The following is a 12,276-nucleotide window of genomic DNA, read 5'->3' on the forward strand; positions in this document are numbered from 1 at the left end:
AAGGAATGCACTCCATTTCCCCTCCCATCCTTTTCTTCATAATACCCTATTAACTTGCACCACTACACACAGGCAATAAACTGGTGTCTGACACAGGTGTCCTAGTGGACACCTTGGGAAGGATATATGCTGGGTATAAATGGAGGTTCAGTTTATTCATATTTTATTTCTTTCTTAAAGTAAAGAGTAGAATGAAGGACTGTTTACATCCAAAACATCTGTTCAATATACAGTAGGACCACTTGAAGCAGCAGACCTTGGGGGAATAGACAATTTCCACAATGCCTGAGCGCTTTCATTAGTATTGCAGGCACAGACATCAAAACGAGGCATTTTCGAGTAGTGTGATAAGAAACTATTGGAGACCATAGAGTTAAAGGCAATTTCCAAAACTCTTGAAGAAAAGATCTTGCCTAAAGTGAGCTATATTTTTTCGAAAAGTTATGATCCTGCTCCCCAACTAAAAAAAACTTCAAAGCATTCCTTCATTAACATAATTTTCAAAGTTTTGTATGTGTTTTCCACAGCACACATGATAGTCTTGCCCAAATGCCTTATATTTTTGTCAGCTCTCTATCACACATCTCAAAAAAGAATTTTTGTCAAGTGGCTGTTCAGGCTAATTACTGCAAAACATGGGACTTTGACAACCTGCTGGTTGGCCTGGGGGGGATACTCCCCTATATTTGCTATACGGGTGTGTGCCGCCCTATAGGGTATGGTTTTTCGGCTTTTGGGTCTGGGGTAGGGTATCAACTTTTGAATTTTTGTCTGGGATAGGGTGTCATTTTAGTCTGGGATAGGGTTAACGATTTGGTCATTTTTGTCTGGCGAATAGGCTACGCTTTCTGCCGGCACAAAAACGCTAAAAGTGTTAGTAAATATTGATTGCAATCGATTGTAAAACCGTATTTTCCATCTTTTAGTCTGTGATAGGGTGTACAATTCTTAGTTTTAGTCTGGGGTAGGGTATGTAAAATCAAAATTTTAGGTCTGGGATAGGGTCAGGGTTTTGAGGTCTTGGTGGCACACCCCTACCCAAGCTGGGGTGGTAGTACCCCCCCCCCCCCCCCCCCGGGCTGGTTGGCTACTTAACAGAGGTTCCATCCACTTTATTGATTTCAATAGAAATTGAGAAATCCATAAGTAGTGTTTCATCAATGGTACTCTACTGCAATGTATACACAGATACAATACTCACTAAATAATTTATTTAATATATTTATTACTTGCTGGCATTACTATATTAGAGTGATTTTACTTGGCCTGGTAAACAAAGTTGTATAATTAGTGACTAACAGTCCAAGAAAAGACAAAAGAAAAAAATGAAATTTGTGTCTACTACTATGTATTAAGTTGACTATTCTTTCTACGGACCAAGTAAAAACACTCTATCTAAATTATTTATTTGCTAGGCTTTTCATAATTTATCACTTTTATGATTTCAATTGATAAATACTTGAATCAATGATTCATACACCAGAGCGCAAACACTATATTCATGAAACAAGACTCTTATATGACGAGCACTAGATTGTACTAAATAATATTTATAGCAATGATAAAACAAGACATTGCACTATTTTATAGATTGTATACCATATATCTGCATAAAAAATGTAAAAAAGTGCACAAATTTGCCCAAATTAGTTAGTTTAGTAGACCTCAGTATACCATAGACCTACAAAACGTTGCAGTAATTTGTACAATTTTGCTAGTTAATAACTCCTTTACAGATATATGGTATGTACTCTAATATCTTAATAAATAGATTTAGCCAATATTTAACAATTATTCGCCGCTTGAAGACTAGCGTCTCGGCAAATATTCCCCGACATTCACTGAGGCTGAGGCAAATAATTGTTTTAGTATAAATACACAGGTGATTCTTTCAAAAGAAAGAAAAAAAGAAGATAAAAGACATTATTTTTCAGTAACAGCAACAAAACTGCTGGCCGCTATTTTGGATTATCGCTGGAGGTGATTATCGTGTGACAGTGAGAGTTTCTTGACCAATCAGTGTGCAAAATTTTCAATAATCATCTGTGTATTTTTATTAAATGTAGTCATAGTTTATTTATATTTTATTATAGCTATATGTAAGTTCATCCTGCTTTAATAAATACAGTATTGATTGATTGATTGATTGATTGCTGTTTCACAGACAAAGATTTCACAGATAAATCACCTATGAACCAGCTACTTCTTTCAGAAGGGAAGCCATGACATTCTCTACAGTCAGATTACGTCCTTCAATACTAACAGTTTTCTGTCTTGATTTTGACCCTCTTTCTAAAGTAACTGCACTTTTTTTTACTCCAAGTAAAGCCGCTAAATAACTCACAAGCTCTTCATTGGCTTCTCCTTCCTTTGGCGGTGCAGATATTTGAATCCCTACGCATTGTTCCGACACCTCTGGATAAACATAATCAATTATTAATATTTTTTCCCTAAATCATCTATAGATTCCTAGCACTAAATCGCTACCTTCGATTCAAAACAATTTAACATATTAATGCCATAAAATATTTCAATCCTCATGAGAAGGAAATTCTTTCATAGGTGATTTTCAACCATTCCCAAGAGGGTTAAAAGGCATGGCGGCCATGCTGGCGTACAGGTACTTACAATGACCCGTAATGAGAAGTCTTTTGTTAAAGTCTATGACGTAAGGTGTAATATTACCTGTAATATTATTTTGTTTGGCTCCAGGTTTTGCTTGAACATTAATGATTATGCTGCCATCTTTGGACATTGTTACTGCAGACTGTGCTGAGTTTGCTGTTGATGTAGAACTATCAGCCTTTTCGTTGGCCTTCGACGTTTTCTTCCCTTTCGGCATTCTACGACCATCTGTCAGCAAAAACGGAACAAAAAACTTGCAAAATAGGCTTCTAAAGTTTCTGCAGTTACGATCTGATTGATAAAAAAGTACCCTGGAAGAATTTAAAAGAAGAAATAAAGGTTTTCTCAAGGTGGATGGGAGAATTCTTGACAAAACCTTCAAAAACATGTTTAAATCAGATATCTTCCAGGCGTTTCTCGTTTACCACTGATACGAGCAAAGATCGGATTCCGATTGCTAATCGTTGCTTCGTTTTATGTTTGAATAGTAATGAACAGTCAAGTTTTTTATCTTAAAAGAAAAGAAAGAGATAGGGTATCCTTAGAGAAAGAGTTTTTAGGTATTAATTCGTAAAAATCAAACTTTAAGCAAACGCATTTGAATTTATGCAAGAGTTACCGAGTGGCCGAATCTTTTCCGAGACATTGCCGATTGGTTTTCGATTCATAATTTCTAAGCTCAACGGATGCTGGCTTTCGAACGGCCCAATAAGCAAATAGAACTGATAGTATCGACGTATCTAGTCAGAAAGAAAACATTGAAATAATCTTACTACTAAGAGTATAATGAAATCAAGAGCAAGGTCTTCCATTAGGAAGAAAGCAAATCGAGTTAAGAAGGCAAACAAATCGGACCAAGGAAGAACAAAGAGCAAAGACGCAGTGCTTGCGGACGAAGAGAATTTGACTTTAAGGAGTAGGAAAAGAAATGAATCCAACGTTATCGTTTCTGAAAGTGAAAGTGAAGAAAGTGTTCAAGAAAGTTCAAAAAGAAAGAACCAAAGATTGAATGTAAGCGTTGCAGAGACTGATAGTGATGAGGATTATGTTGAGTTAATCGATATGTTTGATGAATCAGTCGAAGGGGATTCAAGCGACTCAGAAGATACGGATGGGGAAGTAAGTTCTGGTACGAGAAAATCGCCAAGGAATTCTCCCAGAAAACGCCAGGCTACCTACTCTACCGATGACAGTGACACTGAATTCTTTGATGCGTTTGAAAATATCAGTAGAGAGATTGCAGGTACCAGTAATGGGAAGGATGAATGTTCAAGAGTAAGTATATATGTATCATCTTTTTGTGCAGTGCTACCCACAAACTGAGAGTTGATTGTATGAATAATGATTGGTGTTTTATGTAGCTTGATCTTTTTATTATCATCATTATCATTAACAACAACATCATTATCATCTTTGTCATCAACATTGTTATCATCGTCATTGGTGGCTATTGTAATCAATCTGCAGCTGCTAACCAGCTGCTACCAGCTGCTAAATCACACAGTTTTTAATTTCTCAAAACCTACCAACACCTTACCAACTGCCTACCAACCACCTACCAACCACCTACCAACCACCTACCAACTACCTACCAACCACCTACCAACCACCTACCAACCTCCTACCAACCACCTACCAACTACCTACCAACCACCTACCAGCTACCTACCAACCACCTACCAACCACCTACCAACCACCTACCAACTACCTACCAACTGCCTACCAACTGCCTACCAACCATCTACCAACCACCTACCAACCACCTACAAACCACCTACCAACCACCTACCAACCACTTACCAACCACTTATCAACCACCTACCAACCACCTACCAACCACTTACCAACCACTTACCAACCACCTACCAACCACCTACCAACCACCTACCAACCACCTACCAACCACCTACCAACCGCATACCAACCGCATACCAACCGCCTACCAACCGCCTACCAACCACCTACCAACCACCTACCAACTGCCTACCAACCACCTACCAACCACCTACCTACCATTTATCAACCACTTATCAACCACCTACCAACCACCTACCAACCAACCACCTACCAACCACTTACCAACCACCTACCAACCACCTACCTACCATTTACCAACCACTTATCAACCACCTACCAACTACCTACCAACCACCTACCAACCAACCACCTACCAACCACCTACCAACCACCTACCAACCACCTACCAACCACCTACCAACCACCTACCAACCAGACTTCTTGTCAACAACTTACATCTTATCATATGGTGTGGGTTGATCAGGATAAACAACATCGTCATCATCAATATTGTCATTTTCATCATTGATTATTATTGCATAAATCCTAGTCTACAAGGTCAACAGATGATGAAGAAGAAGCTGGCCATGTTGATAAGACCCACCTTTATTACCTAAAAACTTTATTGGTTCCCTTGGAAGACATTGGTGGTCTGTTGCAATCATATTTAGATGAACAACTTACGAAAGATTGGACATTTAGTATCAGAAGAAGCAAAACATCAAAAAGAAATAGGTCAGTTATTAATTATTACCACTCTTTTCAGTGCTATGGGCTGATCGAGACAACAGTCGCGACAGGGAAATTGGACAACACACTTCCGTCAATCAGATAAATTGGTCTGTACTTTATATTCTCTGATTGGCGGCAGTGTATTGTCCTATTTCTTTTTTGCAACTGTTTTCTCAATCAGCGTGTTGGTGGCTTAGATTTGAAAAAAAGCAGGATTGTATACCCAAGGCTTTTGCATTTCTCAATATTCTGCAAACTCAGACATTTCAATGGCTTGTTGTGAAATTTGTTTTAGCTGCCATCAATGAAAACTAATCACTCGACACCTTTTAAATTTTTTTTGGTGGCAGTAAAAAGCCAACAGAGCTCACAGAATATTGAGAATCACAGTAAAAGTGTGAGGCCGAGCCTTGACAATTTTGTAAATATTATCCAAGTGTAAGGGTGCTTTAGCCCCATCCCAAGCCCCTACCTTGCAGTCCTTGCATAACATACATCCTACTCTTGAGCTGCTAATTCATAGTTTGTCCATTTGCATGTCCCCACCTCCAGACCGTCAAGCAGCTCTGGATCCTTTTCTAGTCAGAGTGCTGTATCTTCAACCAGTGACAGCAGTGACCCAAATGATGATGACTTTAGTCTATCAGAATCTTCCCTAAGAAGTGATTCAGAAGAGAGCAGCAATAGTGGGTCAAACTTCAGCTGGGAAAGCGAGTGTGAATCCATAAGTTCTTCAAACAGTTCCTTACCAAGGAAAAGACATATATCTAGTTCTGAAGAAGATTCTGACTCAAAATCAGAAGAGCTGGAAGAGATAGAAGATGATTTTGTTTTGCATATGAAGAAAAAGAAGTATGTATCTAAAATACATGTTCTGATGACATTTGATAGTAAATGAACCCATTCTTGAGTTGTGACATTCGGGGGTACCTTTGACATTCTCTTGGGTGTTGAAATCTAGGGAAATCCTCGACCACTTCTTGGGTGTTGAAATCCAGGGGTAACTTTGACCCCCTCTTGGGTGCTGAAATCCAGGGATACCTTAACTCCTTCTTGTATGGTAAAATGCAGGGGTACCTTTGACCTCCTTTTAGGTGTTGAAATCTAGGGGTATCTTTGACCACTTCTTGGGTGGCGAAGTCCAGGAGTATCTTAAGCCCCCAGATAATTTGGTGTTGTTTTTTTTTTTGCAGAAAAGAACTCAGGAAAAGGCAGTATGGACTGAGACGAATCAACAGTGCTATTAGAAGCAAGGTAGCCAAATACTGTAATGAATTGACTGAAGAAAGCATTGATAGCAGCGATGAGTGAATCAACAGTGCTATTAGAAACAAGTTAGCCAAAAACTGTAATGAATTGACTGAAGAAAGCATTGATAGCAGCGATGAGTGAATCAACAGTGCTATTAGAAGCAAGGCAACCAAATACTGTAATGAATTGACTGAAGAAAGCATTGATAGCAGTGATGAGTGAATCAACAGTGCTATTAGAAACAAGTTAGCCAAATACTGTAATCAATAGACTGAAGAAAGCATTGATAGCAGTGATGAGTGATTCAACAGTGCTATTAGAAACAAATTAACCAAATACTGTAATGAATTGACTGAAGAAAGCATTGATAGCAGCAGTGAGTGATTCAACAGTGCTATTAGAAGCAAGTTAGCCAAATACTGTAATCAATAGACCCCTTTTGAATTCCAAATTACCGCTGTGTTTCTTGATTACAGACTCATTTGCACAGGGTTAGCCTCAAGTTTGTGCAGAATATTCACGTGTTCCAGTCAAGGTCCATCGAGTTTTAAAATGTTCGTATCGTTGAAGTTGTGCATTCTTTACTTTTCTGTTGGTATTTGTGAATATTTAAACACTGATACGAGGCTAACCCTGTGCAAATGAGTCTGTAATCAAGGAACACAGTGGTAATTTGGAATTCGAAACTCGTCTATTGACTGAAGAAAGCATTGATAGCAGCGATGAGTGAATCAACATAGAATATACCTTTTACACATAGGTCCAGAAAATACTATTTATTATCTATAAGAGAGAGAAAGTTTAAAAAATGAAGGATCTAGATTTTTCATTCACTTCCACCCTTAGTGTCCCACACAGCCACTTTCAGTGTCGTCACGCCACGCTTTCTCCCATAGTACTCAGGGGAAAAAGCGTTGAATGACAACAATGAAAGCGGCAATGAAAGCAGATGTGGGGGAAACTATTCTGCCCTTGAATTACAAACTAAAGAAAGGGGCCTCCGATTTTTGCTCAGAATTCTTCTAAAATTGTTTTAAGAGTTTTAAATTCATTGCTTTGCCAATATAGAACTATTCTACCAGCTCACTAGAAACAACGTGCTGATGAGGCCCAATACAGGCCAAAACAGCTGTCCACGGTCTCAAGTTGAGCTGGCCCACTTTTCATGCAACTTGAAGTTGTGAAAGGCCCATTGGCCCTCTTCTTCAGTCTTTTCATAAACTATTAACAAGTTTACCAATTTCTGATGCCCCCATCCTCTAACATACTACAAGGGTTTATTTTCAATTTTTTAAAGGTAGATGTTTGGTGTTTTTCAAAAAATTCTTATGCATGTAAGATTTATTGCAATTTGTCATACAAGAGTTTTTTAATGGTTACTAATAGATTATTTGAGCTTTAAGTAATATTTTTTAAACTTTTTTTTTTTTTGTTGTACTTTTTTATGGTCAAAAGTCTCAGTTTTATACAAAACTTTAAATATAGTAGTTCTCAAATGGTAAATATATATATGACATTGTGAGTGTATTTAAAAGTTTTAGGAAAAGAAATATTATTTATAGATTAATAGAGTTTAATGTAAGTTTATATTGTTTATAATTTTTTGATACTCTATTAATAAATAAATAAATAATAAATGGGATTTAACAGTAGCCTTTCTTCACTGAATTCCAATTTGAATTCAAAAGTCGATTTTCGCAGAGGGAGAAAAACTGGAGAAAAATCCTCAAAGCAAAGGATAGAACCAATTTCCAGAAACTATCCTTCCCCCCCCCCCCCCTTTTATATTGAATTTTGTACTAATTTCATTGTCAAAGCCCATGGTTCATAACAGGCTGTAATAATAAATGTTTAGGATACTTATAAATTTATTTAATACATTCCAGATATTTATATACTGCTTTGATTACATTACAAAATAAATAATGGATTTATCATAAAATCTAGACAGTACTAGCTCATCAAAGTGAGTACTGAAGTGATGATGTTAAGTAATAATTTAAGAGCTTTAGAATTTTTGTAGACTCAGATTTCCAGCCATCAAAGTTTTATGCACATAAGATAAACCCCGACAAATGAAAACCTGAGAAATTTCTCATCTGGTAACTCCTCTTTGTCCTGTGCGAGTATGACTTGTTCTAGTTCCTTGTGGTTTCTTGGCTTGTGGTGGTCGCCCTCTACTCTTATCAACCTTTCCTTTAAATAGTCTATTGATATCAAGTTTGTTCAGAGGATTGCCTTCACCTGATGAGATTTCATCGCAGATAGTTGAGAATTCTGTGTCAATTGCCAAGCGCATTGGAGCATAAAGATTAAACCATTGCTAGGAAATAAAATGAAATTATTGCTTAAAACTTTTCTTCTTATATCGATCCAATTTATTTTTCTATTTTTCTCTGTCTTCCAAATTCCAATTATTGAACTCAGGTTAATGCCTTTTTCTGAAATATATACACACTTACACCAAGATCTCACCCCCTTCACCTGAATCCCCCTCCCCTCCCCCCCGACACACACAGAAATGGACACCAAAACCTGGTCACATCCTATGTGGGATCAAGAACTGACCAAACCTTTCTGAAACCAAAAAGAGTTAAAGAAAACCACCAACATCCTCTCCCTCGATAGCCCACAATCACTAACACTTTGCCACAAAATCCTTTGGACATGGAAAAGAACTAAATAAAAACAACAGCACAGGAAGCCCACCTCGACACTGCTTGGATGCCTACAGCTCCAAACAACAAGAAGTGGACAAAAATGAAACTATTTCAGATACCCCTCCAATTTCTCTTTGCTCTGCTGCCAGTGAAATTGTTACAGTAACAGAATTGAAGTAAGGATTAAAAATAACATACCTTAGTTTCAGGGCTAATGCCAGTGCTTGTGAAAATGTACTGCCATAATGGTAAGCCAAGATGGGTGATCATCATCCTGAAGTAGTCTGAAAAATTGTTGGCAAGAAAGGACCATTCCAGAGAACGATCTAAAAACCATACCTCTGGCTGACTTGTTGTCACACCTGATGAAACAATTAAATAAACCATTATGCTTACTGAGTAGTTCCAAAATAAAAGCATTCTCTTAGGGAAAAGTCATTCATTATGCTGATATTAAATTATGTAATATTAGGAGGGAGGGTGGGGATGAAGATGTGGGGTGAGGGGCAACCATAAAAGGGGGCCTCTAAACATTTGTCATACATATGAGAGGGCTCTCGAGGGGGAGCATCGTTTGGGGGGGCTTCAAAAATTAAGTTTAGTACTAAAGGGGGGCCTGTAAAAAAATAAGGTTTTGTGGATAAATCTTCATCCCCCCTTTGGCATATTAAATGATTTTTCCATTATCTTGGGGGTAGGTCAGGCCCCTCTGGGCGGTGAGTGAGGGTCTGACAACTATGTGTACTTTTGTTAATGCAATTGGATCTTAACGAAAAAGCTATCAGGGAGCATGGAGGTGGGGCTTTAGCACAACCCCACTTAAGATTTTTTTTTTGGAATATTTAGCCCTATTTCAAAATTTTCCAGTGATGGGGGCATTCTCTCCCTTGTCATGAGGCTTTTTCTCCAGTTTTTCGTTTCTCCAAAAAGATCAAAAATCCACATTTGAGTTAAGAGTTGTATCTACAGAATACTGTATTGCATGTAGTGGTAGTGTATCTATGAGAGAGATTGATTATGCGAATGTGGGCCAATCTTGAAATTAGCATTCACAAGTTTATATCACACTAGCTTACCTGCTCTAATATGTTTATAGACTAAACAGACCTTTCCACTTCCATCACATGGATCAACTTCAAATACTTTACATCTATTGTCAAAATGAGGCTTCACGTGACCTATCGTGACACATAAACAACATAATACAAAATACAAAAATCATGAAAAGGTTGTACTTGTCAAATCATAAAAAGTGTGGTGCAACAGGGACGAATCCAGGATTTTCATTTTAGGTGGGGGTGCACCCTTTTTGCTTACAAACTCAAACACCAATAATACATTAGATATCAGCTCATCTAGGGGAGGGGGGTGCGCTACCCCTGCACACATCCCCTTGAGTAAAATTATTTATACAGTTCTATCAGTTTGAGTACATTGGGCATGTTTTTGCGATTTCATTTTTGCTGTTTTACTTTGCTGAATTCAAACTATCAACAAACTGATCGATCCTCAATAGCCTCTTTTTTGGTATTCCTTGGTACACTGAGCATTCCTTGATTACTTATGCATACTTATTTACTTGACAGGGTTAGCTTTATTTCCAACATCAAAGTATTCACAGATACCAATGGCAAGGTATAAAAGAATGCACAAATTCAACAATACACACATACTCTCCACAATATCAAGGCTAAGGCAAACCAATAGACAAATTTGAAACTGGGTCCGGTTGTATGAAGCCTAGATAGTGCTATCCGGCGATAAATCCTTATTCAGTGGATAAGTCGATGCTGTTATCCAATAAATTTATCCACTCAATAAGAGTCATCCATCAGATAGAGCTATCCAGACTTCGTACAACCAGGCCCTGAAGTATACTATATTCACCACAGGAAGCCCAATGAGGACTGAGACATGTGATGTATGATCTATACCTTGTTCATCTTCTTCATCAGTCAGGCTATCAACATCTAGTAATGATGGATTATCATCAGCAGGTGTCTGGGATTTAGTCAGTGGAATAAGCCCAGCGACTGAGTTGATTTCCATTTTTCCAAGTGGAAACATGTTCCCTGAGAAAAATCCATTTATTTATTCATTAAATCATTAATCAAGATTTTCATCTTCACTTCAACATGGCAGGGCTTAATATAATGGCCTGTAAGTTGCTGGACATGATGACCAGCCAAATTAGTTTTACCTCAGTCATACCTAGTTTCTGGTTCAATGTTACTGATCAGAATGACTGGCAGGGCAAAGATTTGATTAGACTAGCTTCTGGGCAGACAAAGATGAACATGCCTATTATCTGTGAGGTTTGATTCCTGGACTCGGCATCATATACAAAAGAGTAGAATTTGTTGAGACTCTGCCTCGATTCTATAGGGTTTTTGTTTTTTAGTCTGTGTTTTTAATGATGGCAAATTATATAAAGTAATGCTTTAGTCAATAAAATATTAAGCTTAGACTTTCATTATTGTATTAAGTTAAAATACTAAAAAAATTAAGTGTACCTAAGGGATATTTTTAGCTTCTAGAAATTACACAAAATTCTGCAAAAAAGTTAAGGTTATAAACTTTTGAAAATAAGTTGCATGCTTACCCCCAAATTTAACACACCACTGTATTAAAAGACCATTAGATGTCAGGAAGAAACTTCGTATGTCTTGAGGAAGAATGCACATGTTGCTCTACAACAATCAAGCATTACAGCCAAGCATCAGTACAAAAAAGCTTAATATTGGCTCATGATATAATTTAGAGTAAAACTACGTCTACCTTTCCACAAAATTTATCTTTCCTTACCTGTTCCCATGTATCAATAATTGATTTTGCAGCTGGTTTTCTATCGAGTAATCGTACTTCAGTCACTCCTGGCCTATTTTCTAAACGAGAGGCACACAAAAACCAAAACATTGTTGTCAAGGCTCATGATTTGATGCTTTTCGAGACAGTTCTCGTTCAATTTTTTTCATTTTTTAAATATCACAAACGTCTGTTTGAGTTCCTGAGTATGTGAAGATGGTTTTCTACTGACCTAACGAGCGAACAACGCCAAGAGTCATTTTATTAAACAGCTCTTTCATTCTTGCTTGCTCACTGAACGACGCCATCTTGGATACCAATGACAACACGACGTTGGGGGGGCTAGTGAGTAGTAGCTTTTACCTCTTTCTTTAAATATATTTTTTCTCTTGAAAAATCTTTCAG

The 12,276-nt window shown here is 37.6% G+C and overlaps 3 protein-coding genes across 3 annotated transcripts; 1 reads left to right on the forward strand and 2 right to left on the reverse strand.

Annotated features, from left to right (window-relative positions):
- Nucleotides 1–1,205: 1,205 nt before the first annotated feature.
- On the reverse strand, nucleotides 1,206–3,072 carry LOC116289195 (UPF0235 protein C15orf40 homolog). The gene is made up of 2 exons (XM_031696075.2): nucleotides 2,686–3,072; nucleotides 1,206–2,415 (listed from the first exon to the last, which is right to left on the reverse strand). Exons 1-2 carry the CDS (start codon nucleotides 3,011–3,013, stop codon nucleotides 2,189–2,191), a joined length of 555 nt encoding a protein of 184 aa, XP_031551935.2. The 5' UTR covers nucleotides 3,014–3,072; the 3' UTR covers nucleotides 1,206–2,188.
- A 222-nt stretch (nucleotides 3,073–3,294) lies between these two features.
- LOC116289205 (uncharacterized) lies at nucleotides 3,295–8,048 on the forward strand. The gene is made up of 4 exons (XM_031696085.2): nucleotides 3,295–3,900; nucleotides 4,974–5,158; nucleotides 5,708–6,007; nucleotides 6,349–8,048. The coding sequence occupies exons 1-4, from the start codon at nucleotides 3,412–3,414 to the stop codon at nucleotides 6,464–6,466; spliced, it is 1,092 nt and encodes a 363-aa protein (XP_031551945.2). The 5' UTR covers nucleotides 3,295–3,411; the 3' UTR covers nucleotides 6,467–8,048.
- Nucleotides 8,049–8,237: 189 nt separating this feature from the next.
- Nucleotides 8,238–12,179, reverse strand: LOC116289204 (tubulin polyglutamylase complex subunit 2). The gene is made up of 7 exons (XM_031696084.2): nucleotides 12,104–12,179; nucleotides 11,872–11,951; nucleotides 11,669–11,756; nucleotides 11,001–11,138; nucleotides 10,143–10,244; nucleotides 9,265–9,428; nucleotides 8,238–8,729 (listed from the first exon to the last, which is right to left on the reverse strand). Exons 1-7 carry the CDS (start codon nucleotides 12,177–12,179, stop codon nucleotides 8,502–8,504), a joined length of 876 nt encoding a protein of 291 aa, XP_031551944.1. The 3' UTR covers nucleotides 8,238–8,501.
- Between the last annotated feature and the right edge of the window lie 97 nt (nucleotides 12,180–12,276).

This window comes from Actinia tenebrosa, unplaced genomic scaffold (genome assembly GCF_029948245.1).
Source record: "Actinia tenebrosa isolate PJP-AT-01 unplaced genomic scaffold, QUT_ActTen_1.0 PGA_scaffold5__44_contigs__length_20552954, whole genome shotgun sequence".
NCBI lineage: Eukaryota > Metazoa > Cnidaria > Anthozoa > Actiniaria > Actiniidae > Actinia > Actinia tenebrosa.

What these genes read in the sequence shown, in the direction of transcription:
- LOC116289205 (XM_031696085.2), top strand. Translation starts at nt 3,412, where the DNA reads ATGAAATCAAGAGCAAGGTCTTCCATTAGGAAGAAAGCAAATCGAGTT. An exon ending in GGAAGGATGAATGTTCAAGA is followed by an intron (nt 3,901 to 4,973) that starts GTAAGTATATAT and finishes CATAAATCCTAG; the next exon opens with TCTACAAGGTCAACAGATGA. An exon ending in TTGCATATGAAGAAAAAGAA is followed by an intron (nt 6,008 to 6,348) that starts GTATGTATCTAA and finishes TTTTTTTTGCAG; the next exon opens with AAAAGAACTCAGGAAAAGGC.
- LOC116289195 (XM_031696075.2), bottom strand. Translation starts at nt 3,013, where the DNA reads ATGTTTTTGAAGGTTTTGTCAAGAATTCTCCCATCCACCTTGAGAAAA. An exon ending in CAAACAAAATAATATTACAG is followed by an intron (nt 2,416 to 2,685) that starts GTAATATTACAC and finishes ATGTTTATCCAG; the next exon opens with AGGTGTCGGAACAATGCGTA.
- LOC116289204 (XM_031696084.2), bottom strand. Translation starts at nt 12,179, where the DNA reads ATGGCGTCGTTCAGTGAGCAAGCAAGAATGAAAGAGCTGTTTAATAAA. An exon ending in GTGGTGTGTTAAATTTGGGG is followed by an intron (nt 11,139 to 11,668) that starts GTAAGCATGCAA and finishes GATTTTTCTCAG; the next exon opens with GGAACATGTTTCCACTTGGA. An exon ending in GCATTAGCCCTGAAACTAAG is followed by an intron (nt 8,730 to 9,264) that starts GTATGTTATTTT and finishes TTTATTTCCTAG; the next exon opens with CAATGGTTTAATCTTTATGC.